Raw genomic sequence first — 17908 nt, 5'->3', positions numbered from 1 at the left:
TAGGAATCTTTATCTTCTGTTAAAAATAGCAGGCAAGACTACTGAAATGTTGGCAGGCATCATGGCTGGCTTGCTTTAGACCTTTGAATCCATTGTTTTGTCTGTGTTAACCTTTGTGTAGGTTCTAGAATGAAAAACGGAAAACATGCTAAAAAGGCTAATTTGACACACTTGAAGCTGAAAATGGGGCTATATTTCATAGAGGTATAGTATTCCAGTCAAATGTATTAAGATTGTAATTAAGCTTGATTGACTATAAAGGCATGTGATTAGCATGCATGATAAAGTGATATTTTTAATGCTTGATTTTTTTATTTTTTTATTTTTTTTTTAAATTAGACATTACTGTTGATGACTTCTGTTTTGTGCCTGATGTGCATTAGGCAATATTAAATAGTTTGGGCTTCTGAAATAGGAAGATGGTAGTAAATAAATTAGTCTCCTAGAGTATTTGCATACAAACTATAATGTCTGTCTTTGTAGTTGAGCATGGGTTTGAGGAAGAGAAAGGTGTGAACTTAATTTGCTTATGTGTAACTGAAAATACAAGTTCGACCTTCTAAGTCACCACTGGTTAGGATGTATTTTGATTTGGAGATGATCCAGTTTGTGTATGTGAGTTGATTCTGAAATGGACTTTGCAGTGATATCTGTGGAAAACATGGAGTTTCGGATCGAAAAAAAGAGTAGGTGGATATTTAATGAAGACGGATTTTTCTTGAGCAAGATGTTTTGTAGCTCTCAAACACTTGCTTAAGGTGTTTAATCCAAGGTTAATCATCTTATTAGTAAGTTATTTTGAACCAAAACTTTTCACTGTTTACATCTGTGGAGTGTCATGTTTTATAGGTGGAAAAAACCTTTCCAGAGTCTGTCTTTTAGAGCAAGTAATTTCTGAACTACAGAGAATCAGGAGCCAGAGCAGACAAGGGGTTTTGCTAGAGGTGTACAACTTGCCAGACACTGTGACCTTTCTTCCCCTGTTTTTTTGTGCATTTTTCAGTGGACTAAATTGGAGGGACGCTACTGTATTGTGTCTCATGCTTCAGTAAAAAGCTAATAATAATGTTTTAAATTGGTTATTCTCCCTGCTTCTTTTCCTTCCTCCCTCAATTTTAATTTTGTAAGCAGTTTGACTTTTGTCTTTCTTTTTCTCTGAGCTAGAAGTGTTTTGGGCTTTTTAGATAATGTCATGGGACCACCACTGCCATCTTTCTGGTGTGGTTTTACAGAGAAGTGCCTGGTGTGTTTGTGAGCCACCCTACTAGCTTATTTTATTTTCATTGCAAGGGTATTGAAGTCTGCATGTATGTGAATAGACTTAAAAGGTTTCTGTAGTGGTGTTGGCTGTACTGCTGCTCTGGGGATAAAGAGGAAAAACTAACTGAGGAAACTGTTTAACAGTGAAAAAATCAGATGCAAAATCTGATTGAAAAAATTGCTAACCTGAAAGTGGTCTTACTGTTTCTTGATCTTTTTATTAAGGTTGCTTTGAGTCCTTGTTCAGATGAGAACTGCTTTAGGCTGGGCTTTACCAGCATGAGGATGCTTTTAGGGATGGTGTGGTTTTCAGTGTCCATTTTCACTGTGTGGATGCCTTGAAATAAAAGTTATCGTGCCTTGCCCAAGGAAAATATGGGGGGTCGGATACCCAAGTAGAAAGCTGCTATTTCAGCCGTAGTCCAGGGTTCAACATTTTCGTTTTCAATAAAAATAACTGCTTGAATGTCATGTGCAAAGGTGCTTGTATTTGTAGCACTGTTGAGCTCAAAGGTTAAGAAAGGTTTAAGGCGACCACTACAGTCTTTGCTCTCTGTTGCCATCTTGGGGTGAAGACTTACAGGGGTTTCCGGGAGGAGGGTGAGGAGAGTGGTGCTACAAATGCATTCAGTAAGTTTTTTGAAGTACAGTGGATGTTTCTGTTGACAGTTGCTTCTCTGTCCGAACTGGACTTCATTTAATTCTGCTTTTCATGCTAGTTCAGAAATGAAAGTAACTTGCCTATTGCCAAATTAGGCAGTGCACTAAAGGGAAGCCTTTCTAAAGGCAGAGCAAGTATAAGTTCATGGTGACTTTGGGGTTGGGTTTGTTTTTTTTTTGAAGAGGAGAAAGTGATAATGAAACTTACTTTTCTCCCCCCCCCCGCCCCCGGCAGGTTTTCTTCACAAGTGGAGTGTGAGACATAGAGGCTGAAGATGAGTGAGCTGGAACAGTTACGGCAGGAGGCAGAACAGCTGCGAAATCAAATCAGAGTAAGAATTGCTAATTGCTTATTCTTCATGATAAAGTTCCCCCTTTAAAGGAATAAAATGTGAAGATCGCATCTATTACTTGCTTTTGTTAAAGTTGTACAGAACTTGAAATATTTTGGGAATATTTGTTTAAAAATTGGAAAAGTAAGCCATTGGTCTGATGAAATGCATTTGTGATGTATCTTGAACAAAGTGTTTTGTTTGCTAAGAAGTTTGCTGTTTTTTGGTACTAGGGATATTTGTGTCTCTGCAAATTTTTTATTTTGTATTTAAAAAAAAAAAACAACCCCAAAATGGAGCAGCAAACTGCCAGAACCCAGGCATGACAAGTAGGGGCTAAGGGTATTAAGAAAGCTTATTCTGACTAGAAGTGACTACTGTGCTGCCACACTTGGTAAACATGCAGGTCAAAGCATATGGAGTGTGAGAGAAAACCTTCAAGGGGTGGATGTAATTTCTACAAGCCTTATTTCTTTGCTTCCTGTTGATTTTTATTTTTTTTTTTAAATGTAGATTCCCCCCCCCCCCATATGTGCTCATTTTTTGTTGAAATTACTGATTGAAGATAAACCAAGTATGAGCTCTCAGTTTACCAGAAATCTGTTGCAGCACGCCTGTGTATTTCTGTGATGCAGTTTTCTGTAGGGAGAAAAGTACAGAGTATAATAAGGATCTTCAAGGCCTGTTTATGCTTCATCAATATTTCCTTTTCCTAAACATGAGGCATTCATAAATCTGGTTTATATGGGAATGCCATATTTGCAAACATTTCTATCAGCTCGGGCTACAGGTTTCCTAGAATATATTGCATGCACGCTGACTTTTCCAGCATAGCATCTCCTGGCAGCAGTTGTTTTTGTGGTGGTTTGCTGCTTAGTGCAGTGGATGTCAAGCTGCTTGTTAGCATCAGCCACATGGTAAACAACACTTTGTGTGGTAGTAGTTGTACTACTGGGGACAAATGTTTTCCTGTCTGCTCACTCAGTATCATCCAAGGAGTGCTCTGTGTCCTGTTTTCACTTAATACACTGATGAAAGATAAGCAGAGATCGGTCAGTGTTATGGCACTGGGTACCCCTTTTAGCAGCTCTGTAGAGGAATGCAAATAAATTTTAGTTTAAAATACTTTTTCTTAAATTTAGGCTTTATTATGTCATTGCACAAATAAAAGCTATACATAACTTTTCAATTATTCCTCTGCCTGATATGTAAAGACTTTCTCATTATACTATGTTGAGGTGAGCCAGTTAGCCTTAATTCAGTCTTAGTAATCAATCAGTCTGATTCTGTGTGAAATTAAGTTGTGTGAAGAAAGAGATACCAGGCAAATAAGAGAGCTAGACTGTTGCAGGAATGTTTGGGTTTAAGTTTTAGGTCATAAAAATCTGATTGTCTCTTTGTATAAACATCTAGTTTTGTGGCTTTGGGTCGATTCAACATCTCCCTTGTAACTCTGTCACTGAAAGTTGTAACTGGATCTAGACAGATGTAGCTGACTAATCGTGGTTATTGCTATGGGAGTCCTTTGGCTCAGCATTGGTAATCAGTGTTTGCCTCTTTGGATCTGAGTGCAGGCTCCTGATGACTTAATATTCAAGAAACTTTCTGACCAAATATTTCAGTTTCATATTTGTATAGGTGATTATTTATCTTGCTTATTGTGCTTGTCTTCAGACAGTTTTCTTTATGAATTGGTGTGTTGTGTGGGATGGGTACCAGAATAGATACAGGATCTTAAAAAAATAATAAAATTGCAATTGTCTAGAGTAGCAAGTGGGCTGGGAATTTTCAGAAATTATTGTTGATGCACTCCTGAAAAGAGATGAGGTTAGCAACAGCACTTGATGTTTTACAGACAGCAGTTTGCTGTTGTAGCTGTTCACAGCTCTTGGGTTTTGCCTGATATTTTCACTAACAATATAATCACAAAAAATCAGCTTTGTGCTTAAGAGTGAGGTCCAGATAAGATTGTACCTGCAGCTTCCTGAAGCAGAATAAACTCTGATGCGTAGCTTTCAGTTTCCCATTAGTCTGTGTTTTAGGTATGTTTAATGATTTTTTTTTTTTTCTTTGCAATACCTAAGTGATGCAGTACCTTTGCCTCCCCATGCTGTTCTTACAGCTCTAGCTCTGTACACAGACACACTATGCTGGAGGGATAAAGTAAGCCTGCATGAAGTTTTAGTGCAGGAAGTTGCAAATGTCAGCGAATAATGAACCATTATATAACAGATGGGTTTATGATCCCCAGTTCTGTCTGTAATAAAAAAATAAATATCGGGCATAATAAAATTCTCATGTGATGCATATCCTCACTTTCAGAATTGAAAATCAGGTTATGATGTCTGGAGGTGTTGTATACTTGGTACAGTGTCATTTGAAATTGAATGACATTTTGAACAAATAAAGACACTATTTTTAGAAAAACACATACAGGGTTTTTTTTTTTTTTGGAAAAAATGAAATCCTATGTGTGTGTGCTGGGAAGTTGTGGAAGCTGCACAATCTGCATGTAGTGCATAGATTTTTCTCACAAATTCTGTGTTGTCTACTGTATGAACTGAGAAAAAGCTACAACTGTATAGAGGAAGGTGTTCATGTTACGACACTAATGTGCCCCTGCCCCTGGCAGGGGGTTGGAACTAGACTGTCTTTAAGGTCCCTTCCAACCCAAACTGTTCTGCGATATTAATGGCTCTGTTACAATGATTCATATGTAGAAATGACAGTTAAAATGGGAGAATTAAAATAGCCTGCTGAAACTTTGCTTTCCCTCCGGCTTTGCCAATTGCATGGCAAGTAATTAGACAGCCCCAAGTATAGGTGTTGCTAATAGCTCTTTCTTTAGAAAAATTGCTTTGTTTTGTTCAGTCTGCATTCAGAATTCATTTGATGTTGAACGTGTTCAAGTATTTCAGCTAAACTAAACAAAGTTGTTTAAAACGCAGTGTGTTTCTTCCTGTGGATGAAATAAGTCCTGAGCGCTAGGGGATTTGCTGCCTTGGTATTTTAAACCCCTCCTGATTCCAGATGTCAACATTTTATAAATATTTTTACAGTTCAGACATTTTAAAAGAAGCTGAGATGGTTTAATCCACTCTAAGACCTGTTCTCTGGGAGGAAAGCTATAAAGGGTGGTCAAAAAAACACTCACTAGAAATCGCTAAAGTTGCAGTGTCAAGTAACTCTCAAGCAGGAGCTTGAAAAACTTTAGGATCCCAGTCTGAAAGTGTTGGTGCAGTTCCAAAATGTGTTGAGTAAATGTTTCCGTTCTTCCACTCAAAGAGGGCATTGCCATCAGTGCACAGATTGAACGCTTTCCCGGGACTGGGGAGGACACACAGATTAGTAGCGAAGGTGGCCATCCATCTGTCATTTGTGAGGGGCCCGCTTCACTGCTTACAGCAGTTGGAAGGTATTTGGGGAAATTACAGGGAGTTAGGATCTTGTTAGAGAGGGCTAGTCCTTCAATACTGCCGTTGATAGTTTTATCTTTAATATGTGCTATAAAGTTCCTGTCTTTAATATTAAGTCAGTTATTTTAAACCATGCTTCTCAGAAGTGGTTGCTGACTGTGTGCCTATTTATTTGTTTTTCTGGAGCTGAGTTGCCAGGGTGTGCTGTAGTCGCAATTGCAACTGAAACCAGGCTTTGCAAAATCAGGGTGTTGCCTTTGTCAGGAGTCTAATCTGTTACTCTGATTATACAAACAAAAGTGAAGTCTGTTTTCTGGGTAAGATTGAATAATGTGCAGAAGTTTGTCATATACCCATAGAGTCTGAGATAATGAAAGAAAGACAGGAGGATCTGCATGGAGACATGAGCACCATCCGTTCCATGAAATGAATGAGGATGTTAGTTGACTGTTTTTATCTTGGTTTTGTATGAAGTGCATCAGCAGCTTAAGCTTCAATTAAGCCTGCTGTCTGTCCTGCTCTCCAGGTCTGCCTGTTAATTTTCAACCTGCCTCTCATAACTAGCATCAGCACAGCTGTGCTCATAAGGGGTTAATGCAAGAGTCTCCTGTAGCACAAAGCTTGCTAATTATGTATGATACATAGTTGCTTTTTCAGGTGGATTGCTTTTCCCTTGGTGCTCAGCACACCCTGAGCAAGCACATCCACACCAGGGAAGGAATAGAGGGAAGAGGATAGACTATGGGACTTCAGGATGGGTCCAGATGCCTTTGAGTCACGTATTCCATAGAAAGGGACTCCAAAGGAGGGCATGGCCGTCCTCAAGTCCCTTTTCCTCTGTTACCACCAGCTTAGATTCCATGGACAATAAAACATCAGGGTGACAGAAGGCATACAGGCATGTAAGTTGTTGTTGGCTTGAGGCATTTTGAGTGTAGTAAAGTCTAGCTTAAGAGTTATTTTTCCTTTAGATGCTTTCAGTTGTTGCTCAGTGTTGCCTTTTAGATTGAAATTGTCCCATTATTTTGTTTCAGGATGCAAGAAAGGCATGTAGCGACACGACTCTTGCTCAGGTATGTTATGTTCTTGATTGTGTGCATAGGCTCTTACTTGATGTAGAAATAAAAATCCATACAGTTTATGTCTGTAACATGCTTCTGCTTAGTAACTGACAGAATAAAGTGAAATAAGCCTTTGGAGATGTCCTGTGTATTTTTACAGTTACTTAAAATCAATACAAACCAACCTCACGAAAAAAAACCCAAACCAAGTAAAATAGCAAAAAGCCCCAGCTGGTCAAAACCCACCACCATCATAATGAGTCCTCCTTCCAGTTTACATATAGAGTGTTTATTGAGTTTAGTATCTTTAGAAAGACTTAAATGTCTTCTAGCTCTGTTTTGGAAACAGAAGTATTCTGCATTTAAAGTTCTGCCATGCTTTGAAAAGTAGCAATGCAGCAGATACTGGAGTGTTTTCTTCCATTGGTTTTAACTGAAAACTTTGAGATTCAATAACATGAAATAGCTTCAGTATTACAGGGCAGTATATTTTGAAAGCCTTCTGAAGTTTTAGGTACACCCATAATGAAGTTGTTAGTCTGTATTCTATAGAGTTTTTCTTCAGCATTGCATGGCCCTAACTAATCCTGGGCTGTACGCTAGTGTCCTTTATGTTTAGTTTTACGTTGCATGCCAAGATAGATTATTTTCTATCAGAGTTCAAATGTATTTTGTTATCTTGTGTATTAAAAATAGTTCTAAGTATCTCAGGGGTTTGTTTTACTTATTTTTAGATCACAACGAGTCTGGACTCAGTGGGTCGAATTCAAATGCGAACAAGGCGTACGCTTAGGGGTCACTTAGCCAAAATCTATGCTATGCACTGGGGATCGGACTCAAGGTTTGTACAAGCGACCCTTAAACCTGCAGCTTAAGGGCTAGAAATCAGAATGTTGACTTCAGAGTTAATACCAGGTTTCGGGAGCCATGTGCTATGGTGTTGGTGCCCTTGCAGGGGGGTCACAGACCACAACTGTAGTGGGGTTTTTGTCTTTAGTTATAGTTCACCTTTTTATAGCCAGTGAGGATTGCGTAGTGGTAACAGAGGAGCCTTGATTGAAAAGAGAGGTACTTTGTGTGTTCTTACCACAGACATTTTGCCCTTTCCTTCTTTTAGTGTTAACTATATTCTTTGAGTCTTAAGCAGAGTAGGGTATGTGGTAGGGCATGTTTTGGGAATGATGGATATTGCATTTTCCATGACGTTGACTAATCCTGTAATTTCTGTGATAACGGAGATTTACAAACTTTACAAATTTTATTTCATTGAAAAAAAAGATCCTTTTGTACACAGTGGGAAAAGTTACGTAGCTTCTAGGAAAGAATTTTGTTGTGCTGCCTTTACAGCAGCTGATGGTCAGTTGTTAACAGTGCCTCGTGGTTGATACTCTGTTTTGTAGTTCAGAAAGAAATGCATCCAGAAGGAAATGCATATAGAAGCTCCTCTCAAAACAATATTTATTTCCCCTTGAATTTCTTGTTCATTTTTGTGTAGCTGTGTGGATAAAATATTATCTGAAAAATAAAAGCAGCGGAGAGAGTTCATAAAATGTGTTTTCAGTAAGTTTGGTTTTGTCCATTGTTAATCATGAGTCCCTGTGGACATGTGATTCTTTGGTCACATAATGTGTAGACTTTTGCACATTTTTTCTCAAACGCCATCTCCCCACTCTCCAACCCCCAAAGAAGAGGGTAATAAAGAAATGCTGACATTTCTGAATCACTTGGTTATCGTGCATGATGTGTGTCTGGTTTGAGCCTTTTGGGGAGTTTGTTTTATATTAACATAATTTATCTTATTTTATTTTTAGGCTACTAGTCAGTGCTTCTCAAGATGGAAAATTAATTATTTGGGATAGTTATACAACAAATAAGGTAGAGTTATTTATCATTGATATCAATAATTCATGGACACTGTGTGTGACTGAGGGGGCTTGTGTCTATTTTCCTCTACGGTTGCAAGGCAAAAATGAAAAGAGGCAGTCTTTTTCTAATTCAGACATAACCTTTTTCCTTTCATGAATAGCTGGTTACTAGTGATATGTTGTAGGTTGTGTTTCGGAAGCAATAGTTGTAGGTAACACATCACATTTTCTTTCTTACTTGCTAGTGCGGTAGCTTGTAGCAGTTGCTCTCTGCTTGTGTGGTATTGCTTCTGAAAGTCATTTGGTTTTAAATTGTAGAAATACACAACCTCAGAATTTACAAGAGAGCTTTGGAGAGCAGAGAAAGGGGAGAGGAGGGAAAGACGAAAGAAAAACCTGTTAAATGAGAGAAGCTTAGGTGGAGTGTGGAGTGGTGACCTGTTTTTGTAAAGTGTCTGCTCTCCATGGGTACAACCATCCCATGTTATAACCTATAGTTCTGTAGAAAAATTGGCAAAGGAATTTAAGTAGAATAAACAAATGTTGAAAATGTTTATGTTTAGAATAGCTTTGCTATTAAATAATGTTGTACTGACGTTCTGTATGTCTGCTTCGGAGCCTACTGGCGTTTTTCATCCTAGTGTGTATGTTTGTTTAAATATGGAATGGGTTATAATATGTTGTAAAATCATACTGAAACTTATGATACACACTTTGTCTAATCTGCTCTTAATTCATGAACTGATACGAATGACCTCAGTGAAAAATGAAAGCTGACATGTAATGTGACATTCATGAGCTCTGTCTTTCTGCAGATGCACGCCATTCCTTTGAGATCCTCCTGGGTGATGACTTGCGCGTACGCACCATCTGGAAACTACGTTGCCTGTGGTGGATTGGACAACATCTGTTCCATATACAACTTAAAAACCAGAGAGGGCAATGTGAGAGTGAGCCGAGAGCTGCCAGGGCATACAGGTCAGCCGTATTCTTGCTTCAGCTTTGTTTTTTTATTGTACTGAATGAATCAATCTCACTTTGAAGTGCATTGTGAACTGTGAATTAGTTTTGTTGGTTAAAGACTAGCTGTGAGAGAGCTTTATAATCACTGCTCTTGGATTTTAAACTTCAGTTATTACTCCTGCCTCTGAAACTAACATAAAGGTTTTGTTTTCAGGTTACTTGTCCTGCTGTCGCTTTCTGGATGACAACCAAATTGTCACTAGCTCAGGAGACACCACTTGGTGAGTTTTTGAGCTGTTGCCCCCTTTCCCCTCTATTTCTTCCACTTGTTTATTTCCTTCACCCCCTCACCCATCCTCTCCAATGCCTTAGTTTCTATTTGAAACTTAAAACTCTCAGATAAACCACATACATTGTATTAATGTTGTCATTTTACCTGCAGCGCTTTGTGGGATATTGAAACTGGTCAACAGACCACCACATTCACTGGGCATACTGGCGATGTGATGAGTCTCTCCCTAAGTCCAGATATGAGGACTTTCGTTTCGGGTGCCTGTGATGCCTCCTCGAAGCTTTGGGATATTCGAGATGGAATGTGCAGGCAGTCATTCACAGGGCATGTGTCAGATATTAATGCAGTTTGTGTAAGTGATCATTTATATTTCCACATGGGAAGAAAGGGGGAGGATAAAAGCTGTAGTTACATGAATTCAGCGTATTTTCTACTGGGCTACCTTGACTTAAAATAAAGTACTTTGTTAGGGTGGTGACTAAAATTGTATGTAATGAAGAAGGTTGTCTGATAAACTTACAATCTAGTTTATAAATGAATTATTATTACTGTTGTCTGTGAGGCATTGAAGTGTTCCTGGAATAGTTTTGGCTGTTTCTGTTCAGTAACTGAGAAGTCAAGAATGGAGGAGTGAGACTTTTTTGCAGTGTGGTGATGTGTTTGAAACTGAAAATTGTAGATAAATGCAATACACTGACAGGGAGCAAAATAGCCAGGCATCTTCATCTTAAAGTTCTGTGCTGAGCAAAAGTACTTGGTGTATTTTGTTGAAAAGAGCTTTTGGCAAAATACTCTGGAAGGCAAAGTTTAAATCAGTACATATGTTGAATATTCATCCCTGGAATCATTTTGTAATATTTATAAACTGGATTATATTTCCTTTCTGTCATAGTAACAGTATGTTCTGATCTGCAAGATACACACTCTGATAAATAGGGAATGAAATCTAAGGCTAAGCTGCATCTGGTTTTGATAAACATGAGACATTATAAAGGCTGAGAAAATACCAAAAGCATGACCAGTAGAAAAATGCAGTTCCTATACTTAGACCTGAATCCTGAGCTATGTTGAGCTCTCTTAATTCCCATTTCAGTCAATATGGCTGTTGTAAGAATGACTCTGATCTGGAGTAGGTTTTTTATGGCTGAGCGAATCAGGATGACCAGCTCGAGATGGAACATTGTGCCCATTTCACCCAGGTCTTCCTGACCCACAGCCAGGATCCACATAACTGCCTTTTGCTTTGTTTTGTAGGAGTTAGTTGCGTCTCCTTTGATTCCTGTTAATACCACTTGCAGGAACTGTCTGGGTAAAACTTCAGTCATTCAGGTGTCACCAATACTATTCCAGAATTGTTCCGTTCTGTAGTTTGGTATATGCATTTTTTTTAACATGCAGATTGGTTTGGGGTTTGTGTTTTAAATAAATGATTGTGCCTTTACCTTGTCACACTGGCAAAATAATCCTGTGATGTTCTTGAAATAATGCATGGGCAGTGTATCTTTCTGGTGTCAAACTCGTGTCTCTTAATTAAAACTTCCAGTTTTTCCCTAATGGACATGCATTTGCCACTGGATCTGATGATGCCACTTGCCGACTCTTTGACCTACGTGCCGATCAGGAATTAATGCTGTACTCTCACGACAACATCATCTGTGGGATCACTTCTGTAGCCTTCTCGAAAAGCGGCCGCCTCTTGCTAGCAGGTTATGATGACTTCAACTGCAACGTGTGGGATACTCTGAAAGGGGAGAGAGCAGGTGAGGACACATAACTGCAATGAGCTGAGCTTTTCCATTTCCTTAGCAGAAGATGGATATTCAGAATCTATGCAAAACACTGAACCAGCTCCTTGCCAGTGCTATTGCTGATGATACAGAACCTGCTTGCTTTGTTTAAATGCTCTCTTCTTTTGGAATGACATCCTTTTATTTGTTTGCATTTGGTTATATCTTCCAGTTGTTACACTGCATTATAGTTTCATGTGTATGATGTGTGAAGTAAATGCTTCAGTTAGTGAAAGTCTTGTTCTTGGGTATTGGCTATTATATATCTGTGCTGGAAGATACTAGCTCTTGAGGCTAAGGAACAGCCTCCAAAATTATGTCTACAGGAAATTTATTTGACTCAAGTGTGTGAAATGAAGTAATACAAAATTACACATTTGCAGGACATAACTTGGTTTATAGTAAATTACACTGGTCCTTTTGCTCTGGGGACCATAATTTCCTGCTGTTGGGAGAAGAGGGGAAGTGGACATTTTTAGTCTTTGAGTTAGTCACTTCTGTCAGGATAGGCAGCATAGCTGCATCATTCTCACTTTGTACAGTAAATCAAATGATGGGGCCTGGTTAAGCTCTAAACCTTGATTTTGCTGCTCAGACTGAAAATCTGTCCTGTTCCTTAAGGGACATGGACAGGCTGAGTTTTAATAGACCTGGATGTGGTACCTCAGGAGAGCAGATAAGTGCAAATAGAAGGAAACCAAAAAGAAAGCAAGAGGAGGCACAGTACAGTGCTGACTTTCCTATAGTCTCGCACAAATATATGGGAGATTTTTGATCCTTAAGGTTTGCAAACATGAGACTCTCAAGGTAGCTCCTGTATCCAGGGCACTGTCAGGAGATAATCACATTTGTTTTCAGAAGTGCTTGATGGCCAAAATTGCGGACAGCGTTGTTGAAAGCAAGGGAAAAACAGTAGAGAGACTGCATAGGGATGGGGGGGGAGGGGGGGCAGAAAGGAGAAATGAGGGCAAGAAAAACGGAGGGAATATTGTGCTTACACGTTTGTTCAAAACCTGGTTGGGTTTTTTTATGGCTGTTGTGATGTACAGAGTTCTTCAGGGGAAAGAGAAAAAGGATGATTAGAACTTGCGCTACATTGTTTTTAGCAAATCTGAAGACTTCTCTGGGCGAGCAGAGGAACAGCTGAAGTCCATGGCATTCTGTGGATGCTAACTTCTGTTGCTGCTTCTTTTGCAGGTGTCCTTGCCGGCCATGACAACCGTGTGAGCTGTTTAGGTGTTACTGATGACGGCATGGCTGTAGCTACAGGGTCTTGGGACAGTTTTCTCAGAATCTGGAATTAACTGGGATCCAAACATGTACATTCTCCATTTGAGATCTGGAGAGATCAATGCTGCAGCCTATAGCTGTGAAATAACATTTCTACCTTGTATTTGCAGGTGAAGTTTTTCTATTCACTGATTATTACACAAAAAGGCTTTCTGTAAACTAGAAAAAAAAAAATCAAGTGAAGAAATAGGGAGGGGGGAAGAAATCACTGACTTTTTAAAAGGGGCCAGCACACATAATCATGGTGACCGACAAACTAAGAGCCAGTCTTTTTGTTTTTGGTGGTTTGGTTAGATTGTCCTTGAAGGGTTTTTGCTTGTGCTCAGTCTGCTAATCCTGTACCTTTTTTTTCTGTACATAACAGAATATACACGTTATAGCGGCCAATCATGTAACATGTGTCTGTATGTAAAGAAGTATGTTTGCATTTTTTAAGGAACTACATTTATAGCTTTGCTTTTAACCCGAGATGTCACTTCCGAGTTTTGTAGTGGATGAACTAGATTGCTGTTTTAAATGTTTTTGTGAATTTACTGTAGATAAAGTGAAGCCAATGATATGTATGTGTTTTTATAATGGAAGGCATTTGAACTTTTGTTTTTTTTAAAGGCCCTGGAGACTCCCAGTTAATACCTTCCGCCTTACACACTCACTTCTTGACCTGCTTGCCTGTTTTTAATCCTGGGGGTTCCTTCTCCAAGCTAGTGGTTCCTGGTTCATCCGTTGGCAATCACGGCCTCCAAACACCAAGGAGTTAATGCCAGGCAGACCTGCAACAACAGCAAAAATAATGATAAAATAATAACATTTTATAAATCAGAAGTATTAGAGCTTCCTTACTGCAGCTTTTCACGTCAGTTACTCCACGCAGTCCTCGGGTATGGAAGCCCTCCATTGCTGTTGTTAAGTGGCCAAGAGCTTTTCCTTCCAACAGTTCAGCTCCAAGTAAATGAGGTTTCAACCCATCCCAAACTCTGGCTGACCTGCACTCCCAGACTGACTGGGCATGTTGCTCAGTGCAGGGAGCTGCGTATTTGCAAAGTGTGCTCAATTACCACAATCAGCTGAGAAATTCAGGAGGACTTTGCTTAAATTCTTAACATAGATTTAAATGTGCAGTTAATCGCCTGTAATCGCCCTCAAAGTTAGGGGCTTGCCAAAGCATACCACAACCAAAAGCGCTTGTCAGTTATGTGCAGTGTGAAGTCTAAAAGGAATTGTGTAACTTGCAACAAACCAAATAACGTTGCTTACCTGTGTGACCCTTTAAAACTTCACCCTGTCAACTTTGTGACTTGCTTCTTCTCCTGTGGTCACAGAGCTCTGTGCCGTGGGGGCTTATTAGATGCTAATTGTTCTGCAGCTCTGACACTGTAAATAGCCATTTCCTCTTCTGTTCCTGATTTTATTCTGGTTTTGATGTCAGCTGCTTATAATGATAGGTTCTGATAAAGTACAGGTGAGTGTAGCAGTAGGAAAATCAAGGGACTGATGCCTGTTTGAAGTGACCCGAGGTCAGTTAACTTCTTGGTGCCTGGCAGCACTCCTGCACTTGCAGTGGATGTTCTCTTGGAACCTGGATGTCTGTGGCATTTTTGGAAAAGGGAATTAAGTCCTGTTGGCTTCTCATAAGTGGCTTTTTTTAAGATAATGCAAATTTTAGATCATCAGGTTGGAAGGTAATGTTGATCTGCCCTCATCTGAAGCTGTGGGGAGCCTGGATATCTTGGGGTCAGGTAGGAAATAAAAGGGCCTCGTATCTTGTAATACACCACAGCTGATTTGTGGCCAAGATGACTCCTTGTCAAGTTTCTGCCATTTTTAAATCCTAAATTTTGGTACTTCCAGACTGTGCCTATAAACCTGCCATGTCTGTAATGGTGAAGGTGCCAAGAAACGTACCAGTCAATCACAGTAAATTCACCTTTACAAAAAGGCGAGCCTTGTGCTGGAGAAGGAGACATTTCCTGACAGCAGACTGCGGTGTAGGACCAAAATCACACTGTATTGTACGTCACAGGGATGCCTGAGCATTTTGCTTTATGATGTCTGCATTAACAGAACTATTATGGAATTCCTGTTACTCTTTCAAGCGAGCAGCTCTTCGGGATCTTGCAGACATGGTTTCTTTTTTCAGTGGTGCACTTGTTGTTTTTAACTCACAGCTGCCTTGAGCGAATCATTCTGGAAATTTGTTACTGAGGCATTTTAAGAAAATCTTCCTTTTCTAAAAAATGGTTTTCCATAGAAGTGTTTTGAACCAATTTCCTAATGAACACCTTTGAGAAGACAGGTGCCATTTTTACATTATTCTGGTATTAAGAACTAGTTTCTACTTGCAAAACTCCAATAAAATTTTACAGATGTATATAACTTTTCTCAGCAGTTCAGGTAGACTGTAACGTGGTCATGGTTCTTGAGCAGGGATTGCCACAAATAATTTCACTGTCATCGTTTGATGGGCAACTGTCTGTTGGATTCAGCTGCTTTTAAAATAAGGAATGCCAACTACATGCTAATGAGGTTTCCAAAAGCATCATGCAGGTATCTGCCAGCTTCTGCCATCCAGTTAACCAGTGTCTGTAGTATCATGGGTCCTGAGGTGGTTCCTTCTGTGCTGGTGAACAAGGAAACCTGGAAGGAGCCCATGCACAACAGGGGGAAAAAGGGTATTGATGCTTCTGGGGAGCTTGTAGGAAGCTGGTGGTAGATCCCACCAAGGTGATGTGTGCTGCTGAGTTACTGTCCTGGATAGAGCTTAGATTTTGGTTGGTTTTTTTTGTTTAAAGCCCGCAGATTCAGTGTAAGGCATTGCTATTATATGAGGCCAAATAACGAACGTGCACAGGCTGGGTTATTTCCTTCTTTCCGCAGTGATCAGTGGCCTTTCAAGATTGATGCCTTTACTAAAATGGATGGGGTTTTTATAGTAGAAGCTCAAACTCCTCCTAGCATGAGGAAGGTAATAAAATGACCCTTCTTCAGTTTTACTTAAAAGGTTTTACTCCCAGTTTTGAATCTCAACCAAAAGGGAGTCTGCCTATAGTTTAATGTAGGTTCAGGTATGTGTCTTGTGTGATTTCTGCCTGTGCACCACAACCTTCTTACACTGGAGGTTTTGCAGCACTAGTGGGTCCATTGGAACCCATCTGTAATGGTTTGTTGCCAAACCACATCATTACCTGAATGTCACACAACTTGTGTAATTACGGGAATGGAGGAACTAAGACCACTGTGCCCAAACGGTGGCGACATCATAACTCTTACCCAGCCTTTTGTCTATGGCTTGGAAAGTGGAGCTATGTGCTTTGGGTAACAAGATGTATTTTATTCAGGTACAGTATTTTTGTCAGCATTTTCTAGTGTTGAAGTATCTTTGCAATAGCAAATACTCATCAGGCAAGCGCCCAACCCAGGCTTGTTCCCTTGTAGACTCAGACATGGGTTCCTTGGTAGAGATACTGGTTCAGATTCTGGAAACCACAAGAAACTTCTCCGTGGCATTATGCTGACGTGTACTCGCTTCCTCCAATACTGTGGGCCTGTTTCTGTCTCCAGACTTTTTTTCTTCCAAACATCGCTATCCTCTGCCTTGCTGAATTGCAGGTACGTCGCAGTATGTGGCAGAACAGATAGTTCAGTGTATTGACAACAACACAGTCAATTTCAAATGGAACTCAGATTAAATGGGTGTTTCCCCCTGCCACAGGAGGGCCTGACCTTGACCTGGCAAAGCTGAACTGCTGTAACAGCTGGTCCTAGTGTGCTTACTGTAATGCATGGGTTGGAACTAGTTACTCTTTAATTCAGTTCGTGTAACCGCTTGTCCCACAATGAAATTCACATTACTTTAAGGTGGAATGAAACCATTGTGAAAACATTCCAAGAGTGCTTAGTCTTTCCTCTTTGAGGACACTGTCACCTCCACTAGGTTTAGTGCTGTGCTTTAAGATGTTGGTGAGAGTATTGGCTAATTAAACTAGTTGGTATAAATGGTCGTGTAGCAGAATGACTGATTTTTGAGATAGCATTTCCTGTACAAGTACTTAAGCATGGGTTGATGGTGCACTTTGTATACCGTAATCTGGCATGCATGCTGGTAAAACTACTTCCTACACTTCGGAGGCACCACAAGCCTTTTTATCCAATTGCTGGTTATGTAAAATACATGCAGAATGTTAATGCAGTGTTGTTATGGTAAATGTGTGAACAGTGTTACTAATTGATATAATAACTGATAACAGATTACATGTGCCTGACATTCTTATACCACACAGTATGTTTAGGTTTTAACTAATATGGACTTCAGTGGAATAGTCTTAGGTATTTCAAGCCTTTGTTTTACTTACACAATGGTGCTCTCTTTGTGTTTTTTCTCCTTTTTTATTTTAAAAAACAAAAAGCATCTGAACCCTTGTAGTACATATTACATCCAAAGGAGTCCAAAAAAAAGTGCTTCTGAACATGCTTGGTTTTAATTTGCCTTTAGTTTCCAGCAGTTCTCATCAGCTTGGTTTCTGTTTGGTTTGTTTCATTTTTTATCTTGTTGCTGACTACTTTGGAAAACTTCAGTAATGTTACCAATTATGAAGTGATTCTGCACTGCCTTTGGATTGTGTATGTATTCAGAAACAGTCTTAAAGCTTTTATTTAAGCTATTAAAAAAACCAGGGACTTGTGCCATTTGTTCTTTAACAGTGCTGTTGTAAAAAGACTTCCCTGTGAAAAAAAAAAAAAATCACTTGCTATGAACTCTGTTTATAGCTTCTTTTTTTTTCCACGATGGATCTTTTTCTTTGTATTTGTACAGTGGCTCAGTGAAAGATGTTGCCATGAGTTGATATTGTAACCAATAAACAAGTGCTTTTAACCAGACTCTGGCACCTGTGACTCTTTTATTACAGCATCCATATTGTTCCTGTTGACACTGCACGTGGACAGAGCCACACCTAACTCTTGCACCCAGTTACCTGGGCACAATG

The 17908-nt window shown here is 39.5% G+C and overlaps 1 protein-coding gene across 2 annotated transcripts in view; it reads left to right on the top strand.

Annotated features, from left to right (window-relative positions):
* The window catches only part of GNB4 (G protein subunit beta 4), a 33059-nt gene extending 15258 nt beyond the window's left edge, over positions 1–17801 (top strand). The window contains exons 2-10 of one of the 2 annotated variants that reach the window (XM_062602916.1): positions 2156–2252; positions 6703–6741; positions 7464–7570; positions 8541–8604; positions 9410–9572; positions 9772–9838; positions 10000–10201; positions 11393–11609; positions 12834–17801. In XM_062602916.1, coding sequence (XP_062458900.1) covers positions 2196–2252; positions 6703–6741; positions 7464–7570; positions 8541–8604; positions 9410–9572; positions 9772–9838; positions 10000–10201; positions 11393–11609; positions 12834–12940 — 1023 coding nt within the window. In that variant the 5' untranslated portion in view covers positions 2156–2195 and the 3' untranslated portion in view covers positions 12941–17801. Of the gene's footprint in view, positions 1–2155; positions 2253–6702; positions 6742–7463; positions 7571–8540; positions 8605–9409; positions 9573–9771; positions 9839–9999; positions 10202–11392; positions 11610–12833 lie in introns of those variants that run through there. The other variant, XM_062602918.1, reaches the window with a different exon arrangement.
* The last annotated feature ends 107 nt before the right edge of the window (positions 17802–17908 follow it).

Source organism: Pezoporus occidentalis, unplaced genomic scaffold, assembly GCF_034315485.1.
Source record: "Pezoporus occidentalis ecotype Australia unplaced genomic scaffold, CSIRO_AGI_Poc_V1 ctg8, whole genome shotgun sequence".
Classification (NCBI taxonomy): domain Eukaryota; kingdom Metazoa; phylum Chordata; class Aves; order Psittaciformes; family Psittacidae; genus Pezoporus; species Pezoporus occidentalis.
This window is presented reverse-complemented; position numbering and strand designations above follow the sequence as displayed.